The following is a 16254-nucleotide window of genomic DNA, read 5'->3' as shown; positions in this document are numbered from 1 at the left end:
TTCTCATCTTAATTTTTCTCAACGATGAGAAATTCTTTGTGCAGCTTAGTGGTGCGAATAAACACAATCTTGTCAATAGTGTTTCAGACGCCGCTTGTTTGAATCGTGTTGGTGATTATATGCAAAGCTTTTTAAGGAAACCGCCGAACTCTTATCGATAGTAAGTAATCATGCACATTGAAAGGGTGCCACTATGCACTATGCACCATTTGCCCTTATTTATCAGACAGTGCAGTACGTAGTACGGCATATTCTGTCTGTTTACAACCTGAACATAACCTCCTTACTGCCGTGTTAAAAACGTTTTCAAACTTATCTTCGACATTGGACTTCAGTGACATGTTAATTTATTTGCTTTATTGGGCTTGTTCCACGTTTGACACTTGATTGATCACGAAATGCTTTCCTTTACAGAGATGAGGATGCCAGAAATAGCCCGGAAAGATCTTCACATTGTTTTCGTGAGTGCTATTTTATATGCTTTATTGTCATTTTTAATGTGCCAGCAATTTTCTTTGTGCAACATTTAAACAAATGTATTCTTTTCACCTGTATAGAGTGAAGAAGATCTACCATACGAGGAGGATATCTTACGTAATCCATTTTCAGTCAAGCACTGGCTCCGGTATATCGATCACAAAAAAAGCGCTCCAAAGAATGCCATCAATATCATCTATGAAAGAGCCCTGAAAGAATTGCCAGGAAGGTAATTTATTCAAATTTATTTTTTTTAAATTTATTTAGTTTATTGTCATTGCTTGTTATTCATCAATTATATCTTTTTGTTTCAAGTTACAAACTCTGGTACAACTACCTAAAATTAAGGAGACGTCAGACTAAGGGTCGTTGTGTTATTGATCCAATTTTTGAGGATGTTAATAATGCATTTGAGCGAGCTCTGGTGTTCATGCACAAGGTAAGTCAAAGTATTTAAGTATTAAATGCCAATGTACAGAAAAATTTTTCTAAGAAAACACATTTTGATACAACAGATGCCAAGAATATGGATGGACTACTGCCAGTTTTTGATGGATCAAAATCTTATCACCCGCACTCGCCAGTCTTTTGATCGTGCCTTGCGTGCACTGCCTGTTACCCAACACCACCGCATTTGGCCCATTTACCTTACATTTGTGAAAAAGCATGATATTCCAGAAACTGCTGTGAGGGTGTTCAGGAGATATTTGAAGGTATTACAGTGGAATTTATGTCTTATGCTTGTGTTATTACGTAGTAAGTTTTCTTAACTACATTGTTTTTTTTTTGTTTTTTTTTTGCAGTTGTGCCCAGAAGACACTGAAGATTATATTGAGTATTTGTCAGACATTAATCGGCTAGATGAAGCAGCTCTCAAGTTGGCTTTCATTGTTAATCATGATGATTTTGTGTCCAAACATGGTAAATCCAACCATCAGTTATGGAATGAGTTGTGTGAACTGATTTCTAAAAATCCAGATCAAGTGAGGTATGTCCTGAAATCCACTTTGTTTTTATCTTTCTTGATTTTTGAAGGACTTGACAACAGTTTGAACTCTGTTTGCAGGTCATTAAATGTTGATGCAATCATCCGGGGTGGACTTAGGCGCTACACAGATCAATTGGGTCATTTATGGAACTCATTGGCTGACTACTATGTCCGCAGTGGTCTTTTTGAAAGGGTTAGTGGCAATCCTCATTGTAGTATGGCATTTTCAGCAATTTTGTTTTGTCTTCTCTTTAAGTCAATGGTAAATTTTCCTTCCAGGCCAGGGACATCTATGAAGAAGCTATTCAAACAGTCAAGACAGTTAGAGACTTCACCCAGGTGTTTGATGCTTATGCCCAGTTTGAAGAACTTAGCCTGAGCAAACGCATGGAGCAGGCTGCAAGCAACCCAAACCCAACTGAAGAAGGTAAAATTCTTTCTATCAATCTATCAATCACTATCATTTTAGTCAGTCAAAACAATGTTCTTACCTTTCTCTCATCAACAGACGATCTTGACTTGGAACTCCGCCTTGCTCGGTTTGAGCATCTCATGGAGCGACGCCCACTTCTGTTGAACTCTGTATTGCTACGTCAAAACCCACATAATGTCCATGAATGGCACAAGAGAGTAAAGCTCAATGAAGGCCAACCACATCAGGTAAATAAAATTTAGATGTAAATATAGGTGTGCGCAGTGTCATTTTACTACAATATATATTAACACTTTTTAAATGTTTCAGATTATTGCCACATACACTGAAGCAGTGCAAACTGTTGATCCAAAACTTGCTGTTGGAAAGTTGAACACTCTATGGGTCTCATTTGCCAAATTTTACGAGGAGAACAACCAGCTTGATGACGCTCGTGTTGTTTTTGAAAAGGCTACACAAGTTGCCTATGTTAAAGTGGAAGATTTGGCAGCAGTGTGGTGTGAGTGGGCAGAAATGGAAATTAGACATGAGTAAGTACCTCACAACAACAGTTAAAATAATTTTTTTTGAAAGTTGAATTTAATTTTATCTGTTTATTTTTTCCTCCTTTCAGGAAGCCAGAAACTGCTTTGAAACTCATGCACAAAGCCACAGTAATGCCCAATCACAAAGCTGCTTACCATGATGAAACTGAAACTGTTCAAAATAGGCTGTACAAGTCCTTGAAGTTGTGGTCTTTGTATGCAGATTTAGAAGAAAGCTTTGGCTCATTCAAAGTGAGTAGCACTCTCTCATAATAATATCTTTAAGCTTTTTGCCAATTTCTGTTTCTATTTTTTAACATTTTATTTCACAGTCCTGCAAATCTGTGTATGACAGAATAATAGACCTAAAAATAGCAACACCACAAATTATTATCAATTATGGTCTGTTCCTAGAGGAACAAAACTACTTTGAAGAGGCTTTCAAGGTAATGATTATTTATAGACATAACAATCTTTTGAGGAATACCAATCCAACATATCTTTTTTACCCTACGTTTTTTGTGTTTGTGTTCTCAGGCATATGAGAAAGGCATTGCTCTGTTCAGATGGCCTAATGTGTATGATATTTGGAATACTTACTTAACAAAATTCTTAAGACGTTATGGTGGCACCAAATTAGAGAGAGCCAGAGATCTCTTTGAACAATGTTTAGAAAAATGTCCACCCAAATTTGCCAAAGGTAATACAGTCAAATGCTTACAGTCTTTTCTCTCTTAAATGTTCTTCATACATTTTTTTATTTTTAAAATCATTATCTTCATCCTTTTTTTAGCTCTATATCTTCTATATGCCAAACTTGAAGAAGAGCATGGTTTAGCCAGACATGCCATGGCAGTTTATGAAAGAGCAACAGGGGCTGTTCAGCCAGAGGAAATGTTTGAGGTATATATCAGCACTAAAATAAATTTAAAACTGAGGCCTGTTGATTTTTCTAGATCTAACTCTAATGTTTTTAACTCCATGTTGTAGATGTTCAACATTTACATTAAAAAAGCTGCCGAGATTTATGGTGTACCTAAGACGCGACAGATATATGAAAAGGCTATTGAAATGCTGGATGACAACAATTCTCGTGAAATGTGCATGAGATTCGCTGAAATGGAAACGAAGCTGGGCGAGGTGGACAGAGCTCGAGCCATCTATGCCCACTGTGGCCAGATTTGTGATCCAAGGGTAAGTTCTATACCTTTAAGTGTTTCACTGGCAGCATGGAAATGCCCAATTAATTAATGTATGTCTTCAGGTAACTGCTGACTTCTGGCAAGCTTGGAAGGACTTTGAAGTGCGGCATGGAAATGAAGACACTATGAGAGAAATGCTCCGTATCAAGAGAAGTGTTCAAGCAACCTATAACACTCAGGTAGTGTATTTAAATCGCATTGCATGTATTTGTTTCAAATTGTCAAATCAATGTGGTTCCTAATCACTTTACTATTCTTGTTTTTTATTTTAGGTGAACATGATGTCAGCACAGATGGTGAATGTTTCTGGATCAGCTGGCACTGTTGCTGATCTGGCTCCTGGTGTGAAAGACGGCATGCGTATGCTTGAAGCAAAGGCAGCAGAAGTTGCACAGATGGAGTCGCGGCTGGGTCAGTACATCCTTCCTTCCTTTAAAAAAAGAGAGAGAAAGGCCCGTGTGTGTCCTCCTAACGGTTGATATATTTTTCTTTCTTTTCTTTCCAGTGATCCCCAAGGGTGGCAACATTCTGTTTGTTCGTGGTGAAACTCAAGGAGGAGACAGAGAGGGAGCCAGAGTTGCCAATCCAGATGAAATTGACATTGATGAAGAGGAAGAGGAAGGTTCAGGAAGTGAAGATAGTGGAAAAGAGGAAGAAGGTATAATTGAGTTTTTCAGTGCCAAATTTCTCTAATATAATCTAAAAGTCAAGTGTTAATTTTGTTCTTGTTTTTGTTGCAGCCATTCCACACATACAGAAGCAAACAGTTCCATCAGAAGTGTTCGGAAGTTTAAAGAAAAATGATGATGACGATGATGATTAGGAGGAGTGCGGTGTGTCTGTTGTACATTTTTGCACATAATGAACTATGAAAATAAATGAAATGAATCAACGCAAACTGTTATTAAAAATATTTCTTTTAACAGTTTATCATGAATTATGATCCTTAAATAACAGTATAGCAATCAAAATGTTCCATACATACACATGTTAGTTCATTTAAATCAACTATTCAGATCAGAATAAACCAACAAATAAAAGAACAAAGGAAACTGAACAAGGGCAAATATAGGAACAAAGTACGGAGAACATCTGATCAATTCAGCTTGGTTCTTCAGATTTTACTAAAGTAGCTCTCCTAGTATTTACAATACAGGGAGATGCAAAGTTCAATCAATCTGACGGACCAAAAAAAAAAGAAGTAAAAATAACACAGCTGACTATGTACATGGCGCATAGGTCAATAAAAACATCACTTGCAACATATAAATATGTTAATTCTAATGGTAGTGATTTAAATACAAAATGGTAAAACTCAGTCAGGTTTAAATGACACCATGAGGTGCAGAAATGAAATGTAATGAATTAGAAAGATTGCTGGCAGTATTCATCTGGGAGTTAGTCAGTAGTGTTGTGGCCTCTCTATGAATTCCTCCAAACATTATTATTTCTCCTCTTCCTGGAACGAGAGAGTACAGAATAGTCTCCTCAGGGCCTGTACTGGATCCCTCTGGCCCAAATGGAAGCCACCGCACTGAGCACTCTTCTTCTAAAAGGTTGGTGATATCTAAGACACACATAACCATGGTTCTCTGAGGCTTTCCAACTGGAGCCTCATCCTCGGCAGGCTCCTGTGCAGCAGGCTGGTTGTTATACCTCATTCGCTCTTCGAATCTTTGTAATGCCTGGAGTTGTCGTTCTCGAGCTCTATTTGGACACGTAGATGCTGAAGGTTCCTGGTCTTGGAAAGCAGCTAACTGAAGATTACCCACTCTGTTCTCTGCACTAGACGATCGATTGATTGGTCTTAAGCGATCCCAATTGTGAGTGTTAGAGCTGGAAGGAGATGAGTTGTCTTGCGATTCATTTTTTGATGGTGATGCTTGTTTGCCAACTCCACTAGGACCAGGTTGACAATCAATTGGTTGGCTAGCTCTTGAGTGATTGCTTGGACCTGGTTGGCAATCCGTCCGTTGAACAGAATGACTTCGTTCTCCACTGGGGCCAGGTTCACAATCCATGAGTTGGTCTTCCTGAGATAAGGCGCTCCTTGTTCTTTTGTTGAGGCCGCTGGGACCAGGTTTCAAATCTGACTCCGGACGGTGGGCAGGGTCTTGCCTTGGGCTTCTTGTTGGGCGGGAAAATGATCCCCTCTGGCCATTCACATTCAAGTCTCTATCAACACTAACGGCCGACGATATTCGTCGAGGAACGTTAGGCACAGGCTCCTCATATCGAGGAGGAAACCAGACAGATGAGGTTCTGGGCCTAGGTTTACTTTTCGCTCCGTTGTTTGGCTTTTTCTTGAGAGGCCTAGGATCACGGCTCATCATTACCACTTGGTTCCCAACCTGAGGGAGTGATAAGGAGTAATGATTCAACAGTTCAAATTTAAATAAAAATAATTTTGAATATGATGAGATGCAATGCTAGCTTACCCTGCACGCTCGATGACACCACATGTATGTAGCTGCCCACTCACGGTTCTGCACCTCAACTTCACGCCATTCCCATACACTACCCTTCAAGGACAGCAGCCAGACATCATTGTATATCATGTTAGGACCACCACAACCACCTTAAAATTAAAAGACAACACATGAGGAAAAACTGCTGAGGATTGAAAGAAGAAAAAAAAATACATCTCTGCTCATAAGGGAACATACCTATGATTAGAATAGCGTCTTTCTTCAGCCAAATTTGTGACTGACCATATCGTGCATTTGGCTTTGTAGTTGAAGTTGCCGGTTTAGTCCACTCTTGGGTCCGCAGATTAAAACACCATACATCATTTGAACTGAAATAATTGTGAAAGATTAATTAAGACAGCATACAGGCAGTATTATTTTGGAGTGAACAATATCTTTGAATTACATACCTTGCATATTGGCCATTATTTTCAGATTTGAGACCTCCAAACACTACCATTGTGTCTCCATGGACAGTTGCTGAATGACCTGCCATGCCAGGTGGAGAGAATGCAGTGTTGATACATGTCCATCGGTTTTCCGTGATACTATAGATGTGAAGCTCACTAAAAAGCCTACAAGCCTAAGGAGAATCAAAGAAATTAGTGTGGCCAGAAACAGGACGGTAAACAAAGCACAGACAACAAAAGCACAAACTACCTGGTAAACAGGGTATGGAGATGGAAGGGTCCACCCTCCAAAAACAATGAGGGCATTGTTGGACTGGACCATGGAAGAACACGCTTTTGGATTAGGATATGTGCCTGTGGCCAAAGGCCGCACCCATTTACGCTTATTTAAATCCAGGCGCCACAAATCATTAAAAGTTGTGCTGGTTGATGTGCAACCACCAAACACATACATAGAGTTATCTAAAATTAAATAGAATTATATATTAGAAGAAACATACAAACGCACCAAAGGCACAGACAGCAGTATTGCTCTAACTTACCATGGTAACAAGCTGAATGCGAAAATCTTTTGGTAATAGTTGGTTCCATCTCTACAGGTGTAATGGCCTGCCAAGCAACATCCATGGTGGTGATTGCATGGGTTAGTTTCAGGGTCATGACCCGAATAACATCTGCAAAGAAAGACTGGTTTAGAAAAGGTGAACACACAGTTGCCATACATCGTTCATAAACTCTGCTCTCTGTGTGGAAAAGACTGAAAGCAGAACGTAAGTTGCGTTAGCTGACTTAAACTGGAGGATCTCATAGTTTTTATTGCAAATCCAAAATATAAACAGTATAAAATCAAAGAGTAAAAGAGGTACAAACTAAGAAAAAATAAGTAAATTAGAATTCATCAAGTTACAGGGTTATGAGCCTCAGCAGTGACAGTTCATAATCTTGAGTATGGATGCTTACTTTTCACGTTGGAAAGCCATCGCTTGCACACAAGCATGCATTCTTTCACGTCTTTGTAAGGCGACACGAGACTGAAGATGTATTCCAAAACTTCGTCAGGAAGATCATTTATGTTGTTCTTTGACGTATCATCGTCAAATCCTTCATTCGATTCCACTTCCATTGCAGCCTGTTGTTCCTTCGTTTGAAAACAAGAATCAAAACTCCAAAGCAGCCATAAACTGGTAAACTTAAAACAAAATTTCCACAGAAGCAAATACACCAGAAAAATTAACAACTTCTGCAAATCAACAACAGTAGTGTTCACAAGTGAGGTGGTAGGGGTCGGCCGCTCCCCCCCCTCCCCCCCCCTCATCCTCACCGGGCCGTTCCTCGTTTCACACAAGGCAGTAGCGTCTTTCAAAACCGTCCGCTACCGTCGGCTGCTAAATCTCAAGTTTATTTTGTTTCACAATTACCAAAATCGGCGAATAAAACAGGGACATTCACAGTGGTCATTGGGGGAACTAACAAGTTTAATGTTCAGTTAGATTCGTCATCAGGAAATAAGGACACGACAGTTTCTTGCGACGGAGCACGATCAGCTGATTGCAGCAGACACCATGCTGGGATTCCGATTCCGGTGAAGGGGTTGAGGTTATACTCTCGGTCCTTTGCGATGTGCCCCAGTCGTTAAAGTCCAAAGTACGGCGGCCCAAGCGAAAGTTCACCGATCAAAATGTCCAGCGCAGAGCAAGTAGGAACTCTGGTGTCAAGTCTGCGGACAATGATGCCGTCAGGTGCTTCATTTGGAAGAATGTCAACTCAGAAGGTTAGCTGAATACACTGATGTATTTTCGCGATTCTCCCGTTTGTTTTTGATTTTATGGAAAAAATACATATTTTTTGAGCTACAGTATTTTTCTGTTTCATAGAAGTCAACCAAATTTACTTGATTTGCTCAGACGAATGTGTACTGATTGTTTCTTCGAACAGATGACACAAAAGCCCCTCAAATTTTAATTTCTGTAAGTTAATATCATTAAACCATTGCCCTTCCCACTCTTTTACAGGTTGTTTTTATATCAGTCACTGCTGGTATTACTTTACTTGGCATACTGGCTCGCTATCTGAGAAGACGCAGAAGAACGGTGAAGCCCGACTTCTTCAGAAAGTATCCCAGACGATACACCAAAAGCTCAACCTACAGCATCAAAAGTCCCAATGGAGGTAGGTTAATTTGAAAAGACTCCTTTAAAATCTATCTGAAGGTGTGCGGAGCTGAAAAGAGTATAGCCGACCAAAAAACTAACTTCCCAGTGATGTGCTTAATTTTGCTGCTATAGACAGCTCTTGCCTTTTCCTTATTTGTTGTGTATGTAAAAGAGCTGAGAATGTCTTCATACTGCAGTTCTTTTCTTACTGCACCCTCTTTGTCCGTCATGTACATTAATTTTTATTTCGGTGTCCAATGGGCGTTTGGTGGGCAAATGTTGACAACTTCTGGATTTTTTTATTAAATTTTGCAGACGTGCTGAGCCAAGCCAGCGGCAGCACTGCTGCTGGAGGGCACGGGCCGCGGCTGTCGCGGCGCGGCTCGGTGCTGTCCATGCACACCATGAGCACGGACAGGCTGTCCCTGCCCTCCAGCTCCGTCGTCGGGGGCGCCCCAGGCGACGCCCGCGCGCCGCTCGCGCCTCAGGAGCTCGGCAGCTTAGGTGAGTCGTGGGGACCGACAATGAGCCATTTCAGTCCACACTTTGCCTCTCTGAAATCCCCGCCGCTCAAAATGGGGAGTGTCCGATTCGAAATTTGAATCTTCGCGCCTTTCTGAAGCTGACGTCGGCGACAAGTGGCGCCCTCTAGTGGGCGGTTCGGGAAGCGGGCGTTGAGCCCGTGAAATCACGGGGATGCGACCAGTTTGCCGCTGATTTCGGGGAAAACGCTTCTGTTTTATTGCAGCCGATGGAAATTGTTGTGCTTTTCTAACGGTAATGGGTCATGACATCGAATCTGGGTGGTCGGAAAAGTCATCGTGTCGTAGCAGAACATCCCCTCGACACGGTCCTAACTGAGCTTCGCCAGGCCACCGCTTGGGGCGCTGCGCTCGTGCCTCTTGCTACGCAAATTTGAATGTGTCCTCTGGCGATGAAGAGAATCTACATCGTGCAGCAATCGCAGGTGTTAAGGTCAACAGTCATGGTAGTGTGACTACGGTTTTTTTTTTGTTTTCGCCGAGGGAATGCCAACGTTGCCACTGTCGCCTCACTCACGATACACTGTCCCGAAAAGTTTTTCCAATGTTTGGCTGAATATATTTCCCCGTTTTTGCAATTCAAATCTGCGTATTTACATGGACAAATTCGTGGAGATTGCACTGCACACGTTCGAACCAGCCAAAGAGAGACTTATCAGCACGGCTAATGCCCTTGGTGCTGACGGGTCGCCTCGTTCGATACCTCGTTCTAGGTAGCGCCCAAATCTCAATCTGCTGATGTAACGCGTGACCTGATGGCTTTTGACTGCGCGGCCCGGCCAGGGCGGCCGTTTACGTGATGATTAAATGAATGCTTTACGAAACCCCCCGGGCGGCGAAGCCGAATCGAGCCAAGCCGACGGCAGCGCCGCATTTTTTGTGTTTTATCTTTCGCCCGGCATCTATACGTTGTTTACGATGCGTCGTCGGCTGCGTTTTTGTTGTCCATTTCTGTGCGGTCTAGTTTTTGCTGGCGCTATCTGTCTTCCTATCCGGTTGGATGCTAGCGACGGCTTAAAAGAAGAAGGAGAAAGTGGCGAAGCGTTTGCAGATAGCACGAGTCAACGGTCTTCTGGCCCACTGTGACGTCTCAACCGGCCTCGGCGCCAACGGTGGCGTGCGCAGGGGCGGTTTGCGTCTGCCGCCGAGCCTGCCTGCTTGCCAATAACACCTGCATTCGGGCACCTTGGCCAGGGTCACGACCGCTCCACTGTAAGCACCACTGCGCCACTGTGAATGGCTTGATAAGATGCCAGGAACACGTGAACGAACAGGCCACGCAGTGCGTGTGTTCCAGCCAATTGCTCAGGTCGTCGGCCCGGGGCGAGCAAATACCACCTCGCCGTCCCGACTCACGCGATGAGGTTAGAAACGTGTTTATAATGGTCGCTCAAATAATCCTTGGCGCCAAATGACACGCACGCACACACACGCACACAAATACACACAGGGGCTAAGAACGAGGATCATTACAGCCACAGTTCGCAATTTGAAATTTTAATACCTGAAACATTTTTAACAGAAATTGGGGGCACGCAAAAATACCTTGCGAGACTTGTTTAAAATTAACGACCGGCGACCGACTTGGCGTGTAACAGCACGCCGTCGTCTTTCAGTCTTTCTCCGACAGACCGCACGACTGCGGCCGCCCCGCCATAACTTTGTGGCGCCTGTGGTGGCGTGCGAGTGGAATCACGTGGCGTGGTCCTACACGTCGCATTGTTTCACCGTGACACGTACACTGTTACATGCTGACCGCGAGCGGCGTGAGCCCGACTATGATTGGCAGGCCCGGTCACTGGGTCTCTGTGAGTGTGCCCCCTCGGCGTCCCACAGTGGGCCAGAAGACCGGTGGAGGCGGACAAAACTCTAGACGCGTTTTGAGCTCCAGAGTCGCTGAATGGGACTCGAACCGAACGTGTGACCCCACCAATGGATTCCTCGTTCGGAGAGCAATCCACCGGTGGGGTCCCACGTTCGGTTCGAGTCCCATTTAGCGACTCTGGAGCTCAAAACGCGTCTGGAGTTTTGTCCGCCTCCACCGGTCTTCTGGCCCACTGTGGGTCCCTTTGGCCCGCACAGGGCTGTGCCTTCTCTCTAATCAACTTGTCCGATGTCAATTCTCTATCGTGCTCCGTAGGGCCATGATGCCGCCTCCTTCCTGGCCTGGCCTCCTCCGGCCGCCTTGACCAGCCTTGTTGTTGTTGTTTGTGCCCTCTTCATTGCGTCAGTTATAATGAAGGGTTTTTATAAATTCGTTGTCTGACCACCAGCATGCCGCACGGGCCGGCCTCGGCCGTGTTTCCGAGATCCAGTCCGAGTGGCCCCGAGGGCGGTACGACACGCGTGGGACACTTCCGACGGTTATTCCCCCTCCCCCTTTTCTTCGTGAAAGTGAGCAGGGGAGGCTGGACACTTTTCCTTTTTTTCTTCTTAGTTTTCTGTTCTGTTCTTCTGGATGCGTCGCTCGGGGTGTTTGTCACGGAAGAGAACCGTCCGCGTGGTGCTGCACTGCAAAAGTCTCTGTGTGTGTGTGTGTGCTCGTCACGCATCGTCACGCTGTCACGCTTCGTCACGGCGTCGCCGTTATGCCCCGCGCTGCACCGCCTTGCTCGCGCACGAAGCGTGACAAATTTGTCGTTTTTTTGTTGTTGTTTTTTGCGTTGAATGAATTGCAGTGCACTTCTGGATGGACCACGCGGGCTGGATGGCTGGCATCCTCTCTCTCTTTCCGTCCGTGTGGTCCGCAGTCAGCAGACTGAGAGTCGTTTTCGTCGCTCTGTCTCACTCGCACTCACGGGGCGTGTGGCCTGCAGTTCTTTGCGAGATAAGCCACGTTTGCGCGGCCAGCGGAACACCTCGCATGACACTGTTGTCGCAGTGCCTCACAAAAAATGACAAAATGAGAACGCCTTGAGGGGGGGGGGGACTCGCCACATACGTCCGCCGGACCTGGCCGATGGCTTCGCACGTGCAATGCACGTGGCACAGGTCGCGTGTCGTTTTTCCATTGGACCCCCCTCCTTCCCGTATCATTCATTCACGCACACACACTGACGCAGACTGAGTGATTGTCAACGGCCGGACTGCACCTCAATGACCCCCTGGCCTGCTTCCTCTGGTGCGTGACCTCTCTGCGTGGCGTGCGCCGTCGTCGTGCAGTTGTCTCGCTGTGCCGTTGTTTTCCTTGTTTTCGTTGTCTTTTAGCCGGGAATCTATCTGCCGCCTTTGAAGTGTACGTCGAGGCGCCTGTGGGCAGAATGCACGCCGCGGCGGGGCGGCCTCAAAGTCGGCGTGCCCGTAGCCCCGGGACATCGCCGGCAAGCCGCGGCAAGCCCTGCACTAGGGCCGCAGCCTGCGCTAGCCTGCGCCGCCCTATGTGTCGATCCCAGGACGACAAGTTGGCCGGTTCTCCCCCGCGCCGCCTGACGGTGTCTGACGGTGCTCGTCGCGGGCAACCGTGTCCGCTAGTTTTCCGTTTTCCCGTCCCTCCCTCTGCGTCGCTCTGCGCGCGACTTTGCCTGTAAACACGCCCAGAGGATGTTGCCTCTGGCGTTGTGCAGTGCGTGAGTAGTGGCGCGAGGAGTAGGGGTTCAGAAGGCCACGTTTTTCTGCCAGTTTCTTGTATTTCACAGACTTATACACTATGTACACACACGTTTACAATTTTGCCACGTTACCAAAAAATAACCCTTTTCTCACATTCACGGACGTACGCCTGGAACGCCGCCAGCCTCACTCGACAAGATGTTTGGCTTAATTTGATTAAAAGTTTCTAGATACAATAAATTTTCAAAGTTTGTACTAGAATGCACATATAAGGGTTAAAAACGGATTCTAGATATTTCACTTTCAGCTGAAGTACTCAAGTCCTAAAGAGGGTAGTGCAAAGTATAAAAAAATAGTATGTCCCGAACGGACAAGAAAATAATTGCTAACATGCCATAGTGACTTGCTGAAATGACGCTCTCGCATTTCTTTTGTACTACATTGGACTGTTTAGATACTCTATATTTACAATCTTACTGCGGGGCGCAAGACACGCGAAAACAAACAACGAAGCATTAGATGCTTTGTTTAGAAGCGATAGAACGCTGAAAAGAATCGTATCTACTCCCTAATACTTTTCTCGGCAAGACGACACAAAGCTTAAGAGGGACATCAGCAAGTTGATAAAATTGGCTACGTAAGCCCACCCCGAGGGAAGTGGGGGTCTACCTTCAGCCCACTCTACATAAACGAGTTTCTATGGATGATTGGCGCCTTTGGTGCGACCGACAGGGCACACTACGAAACCTTCCCGGTGCAGGCACTGCAGGCGCTTCTATTGGTTTATTTGTGCTTCGCGGCATGATTTGCATCATTAGGACCAAAGAGGAGGGTCTAGAAAATCCTCCCTGAAACTAGTGAGAAATTTTTTGATTAATTATAAGTAGATATAAAGTAGGCCTATGAAGAACGCCAAATAACGATACGAAGAATCGTGCACGAATATCGATTCTGCCCGACTTTAGCTCAAAAAAGATCCTGCCCATTTTCTCTACGTTACCCTGCTCATTACACGGAACTGCTGCAAAATAAATTGGTCTTTTCAGCAAAGAAACCTGAGAGAACAACAGGCTAGTTAGTGGAACTCCTTTATCGTCCTAGTCCCTGTGACTAGTGTAATGACTCTTATAGACTACCCTAGCTTTTCCATCCAGCTCTTCCAAAAATAATCTAAGTAAGAAATTTAACTTTCCATCTTTATGCCTACTGTCAGCCTTATGGGGAGGGCGACCAGCCAGAGTATGGAAAGCTGCTGGGTTGGGACTCGCCTAGCCTCGCCACGGCATTGCCACGGCATTGCCGCCCTGTGTCGTGTCAAGCGTTTTGGTCGTCGCGGAGCGGCTCCGAAAATGCGCCCCTTTCCTGCCAAACGTCCTCAAAAAAATAAAATAAAAAAAGGAAAAGAAATAAACTATTGGTTGCCGAACGGCCTTGATATGATGCGCTTAGCGTGACATGTTGCGTTGGAGCCCCTTCTAGCTCGCGGTAACTCTCCTACGGTAGTCTACTTTATGGCATTAAGTCCTCGAAATTCGTCAGGATCTGAGCGATCCTTCACCATGTCATGTGCAACTCTTTCCATCGCTCCGTAGGCATAAAGTGACCAATTACAACAAGTCATGAAGGTCTCTGTCGTGCTGCAATTCATCACTCTCCGCTTTTGCCGGCGTCATCTGCTTGGTGCTTTCTATTTACATTCCACCGAAACAGAACAAAAACAACCCGATCGACTGCCTATACCTCGCATAGCATCTAGTTAAAATTATTTTATGTACACAACATAGCTTATAGCATATATACACATAAAACGTACTTAAATCAGATTACATTTTTTACAGGCAACAATGTTTTACCTAAAATTAACATTACAAAACAACAGCGTATCCAGAAAACAAATAGAGTACTTTTCATGTTGCTCTCCCGGGTCACTATAACGTAATCGTATATGCTCGAATTTACTGAAAATACTCTGAGCTTAGATGGGAAGCGCCTGCCAACAACGAGGTAGGCAGCCCGCTCCACTTCTACCTCTGTGCCTCTGTGCGCTCCGTATCTTTTCTTTTAGAAAGAGATAGCAACACTATTCGAAACTCTACGAATAAGATGGAATGAATTATGAAGTAATATACAGCTCAAGGGGAAAAGCTAAAACACACACTTTCGACAAGAATATATGTTTTGTCCTACTCTTTTGAGATACAGTAGAAAGGTTTCGGAAGAGTACTATAGAAAGAATGAATAAAATATTTATCTCGCCAAAGGAATTCCCCACCTCGCCTTTTATATTTTCCCTTTCGCCATATTTATTTTATTTTTCAATAATTTCAACACGCAGCTCTATTATAATAAATTAAAAATCTCATTCAACTAAAATCGTAACGATCCAGCCGCAAGGCCCTCAGCTATATTACAAAGAAAACTACCTCTAACCAGTCCATCGACTTTGTCTCCACACCCTCGGCCCTCGTCCTGGCCTTACCGAAAGCTGATTTTATAATTATAAAGATCACAATTCGCGGTATATTAGGAAAGTAAAAGTGGGCCGCCCCCGGCCAGGCTGCACTCTGTCGGGGCCGTGCATAAATCATGTTAGCGGATTTTTTTTTCCAAAATTGTCGCTTTTGCATTGGTAATGATTTAGCGCCAACCCCTCTATGATTAATGCACGCGCCCCGACGGGGTGCAAGGCGGCGGCGGGCTGGCCGTCGGAGGGGGCAGCCCTAAATAAGAAGAGGAAAACGACTCTACTCGCGCTGCCCCGACTAGGCCTCGCCGCGCAGCGGTCCCAGATCGCCTGAACGCGGCCGGGACAGAGAGCTGCACGGCGAGGCGTAGTGCGTGCAGTGGCGTGTCCGGGACCTTTCCTGGTCCTGGTTTTGCTGTTGTTTTCCTGGAGTTGAAGGTCCCGGACACGCGTCCTGGCCGCCCTACACTGCCGTCTAGGCTATCCTGAGTGCCTGCAGCAGCACGCAGGGCAGCACCAGCGTGAGGAGGGTGGCGGCCACGGCGCTGGGCGGCGCGGGGGAGCTCTCCGAGATGACGGCCTCCCTCTGCGGCGGCGCGTCCTGGTCGCCCTCGTCCGACATCATGCTGCTGTTCTCGCCCTTGTGGCCCGGCCCCTCGCTCTCCCCCGGGAGCGTCTTCTTGGGCTTCTTGGTGTGCGCCGGCGTGGACGGCTCCTCGGTGGTGGTGGTGGTCGTCGTCGTCGTGGTGGTGGTGGTCGTGCTGGTGGTGGTGGTGGTGGTCGTGGTGGTGGTTGGCACCAGCGAGTCGTTGCTGAGGAAGTAGACGGGGCCCAGCTCCGGGTGCACGTCGAGCATGGCCACCTCCCGGCGGCTGCCCCCGATGGTGCGCGCGCGCGTCTCGCCGTCCGGGTACACGGCCACCAGCTTGCCGGTGTAGGGCGTCTCGGTGTCGGTGTGGTTGCCGACCAGCGTCACGTTGACGGCGGTGCCGGGGGCTAGGTGCGCCTCCACCCTGGAACAGGTAAAGTCAGCGTTGCGGGTTC

The 16254-nt window shown here is 45.6% G+C and overlaps 4 protein-coding genes across 6 annotated transcripts in view; 2 read left to right on the top strand and 2 right to left on the bottom strand.

Annotated features, from left to right (window-relative positions):
• The first annotated feature begins 73 nt into the window (after positions 1–73).
• Positions 74–4522, top strand: LOC117639781 (pre-mRNA-splicing factor syf1 homolog). The gene is made up of 19 exons (XM_034375685.1): positions 74–160; positions 415–461; positions 558–706; positions 793–916; positions 993–1190; positions 1281–1465; positions 1544–1658; positions 1745–1892; positions 1974–2125; positions 2208–2428; positions 2512–2674; positions 2755–2868; positions 2960–3122; positions 3216–3325; positions 3413–3616; positions 3687–3803; positions 3897–4035; positions 4130–4282; positions 4365–4522. The coding sequence occupies exons 2-19, from the start codon at positions 417–419 to the stop codon at positions 4445–4447; spliced, it is 2583 nt and encodes an 860-aa protein (XP_034231576.1). The 5' UTR covers positions 74–160; positions 415–416; the 3' UTR covers positions 4448–4522.
• On the bottom strand, positions 4509–7787 carry LOC117639783 (F-box only protein 42). Its single transcript, XM_034375691.1, has 7 exons — positions 7463–7787; positions 7045–7176; positions 6753–6964; positions 6503–6675; positions 6291–6421; positions 6063–6202; positions 4509–5975 (listed from the first exon to the last, which is right to left on the bottom strand). Exons 1-7 carry the CDS (start codon positions 7623–7625, stop codon positions 4950–4952), a joined length of 1977 nt encoding a protein of 658 aa, XP_034231582.1. The 5' UTR covers positions 7626–7787; the 3' UTR covers positions 4509–4949.
• A 57-nt stretch (positions 7788–7844) lies between these two features.
• The window catches only part of LOC117639211 (mitoguardin), a 63584-nt gene continuing 55174 nt past the window's right edge, over positions 7845–16254 (top strand). Inside the window, exons 1-3 of the mRNA XM_034374652.1 lie at positions 7845–8273; positions 8515–8671; positions 8971–9159. Of these exons, the coding sequence (XP_034230543.1) occupies positions 8181–8273; positions 8515–8671; positions 8971–9159 (439 nt within the window). The 5' untranslated portion in view covers positions 7845–8180. The remainder of the gene's footprint in view (positions 8274–8514; positions 8672–8970; positions 9160–16254) is intronic.
• LOC117639212 (protein unzipped-like) overlaps positions 12804–16254 on the bottom strand; it is a 41762-nt gene continuing 38311 nt past the window's right edge. For all 3 annotated transcript variants that reach the window (XM_034374653.1, XM_034374654.1, XM_034374655.1), the window contains one exon: positions 12804–16223. In XM_034374653.1, the coding sequence (XP_034230544.1) occupies positions 15686–16223 (538 nt within the window). In that variant the 3' untranslated portion in view covers positions 12804–15685. The remainder of the gene's footprint in view (positions 16224–16254) is intronic.

This window comes from Thrips palmi, unplaced genomic scaffold, assembly GCF_012932325.1.
Source record: "Thrips palmi isolate BJ-2018 unplaced genomic scaffold, TpBJ-2018v1 HiC_scaffold_11, whole genome shotgun sequence".
NCBI lineage: Eukaryota > Metazoa > Arthropoda > Insecta > Thysanoptera > Thripidae > Thrips > Thrips palmi.
The sequence above is the reverse complement of the archived record's forward strand: the minus strand, read 5'-3'. Positions and strand labels throughout refer to the sequence as shown.

Excerpts from the sequence above, each read along its gene's own strand:
- LOC117639783 (XM_034375691.1), bottom strand. The coding sequence starts at position 7,625 with ATGGAAGTGGAATCGAATGAAGGATTTGACGATGATACGTCAAAGAAC. Across the intron at positions 6,676-6,752 it reads CTCCATACCCTGTTTACCAG|GCTTGTAGGCTTTTTAGTGA; the intron begins GTAGTTTGTGCT and ends GATTCTCCTTAG. Across the intron at positions 6,422-6,502 it reads AATAATGGCCAATATGCAAG|TTCAAATGATGTATGGTGTT; the intron begins GTATGTAATTCA and ends CAATTATTTCAG.
- LOC117639781 (XM_034375685.1), top strand. The coding sequence starts at position 417 with ATGAGGATGCCAGAAATAGCCCGGAAAGATCTTCACATTGTTTTC. Across the intron at positions 1,893-1,973 it reads CCCAAACCCAACTGAAGAAG|ACGATCTTGACTTGGAACTC; the intron begins GTAAAATTCTTT and ends TCTCATCAACAG. Across the intron at positions 4,283-4,364 it reads TAGTGGAAAAGAGGAAGAAG|CCATTCCACACATACAGAAG; the intron begins GTATAATTGAGT and ends TTTTTGTTGCAG.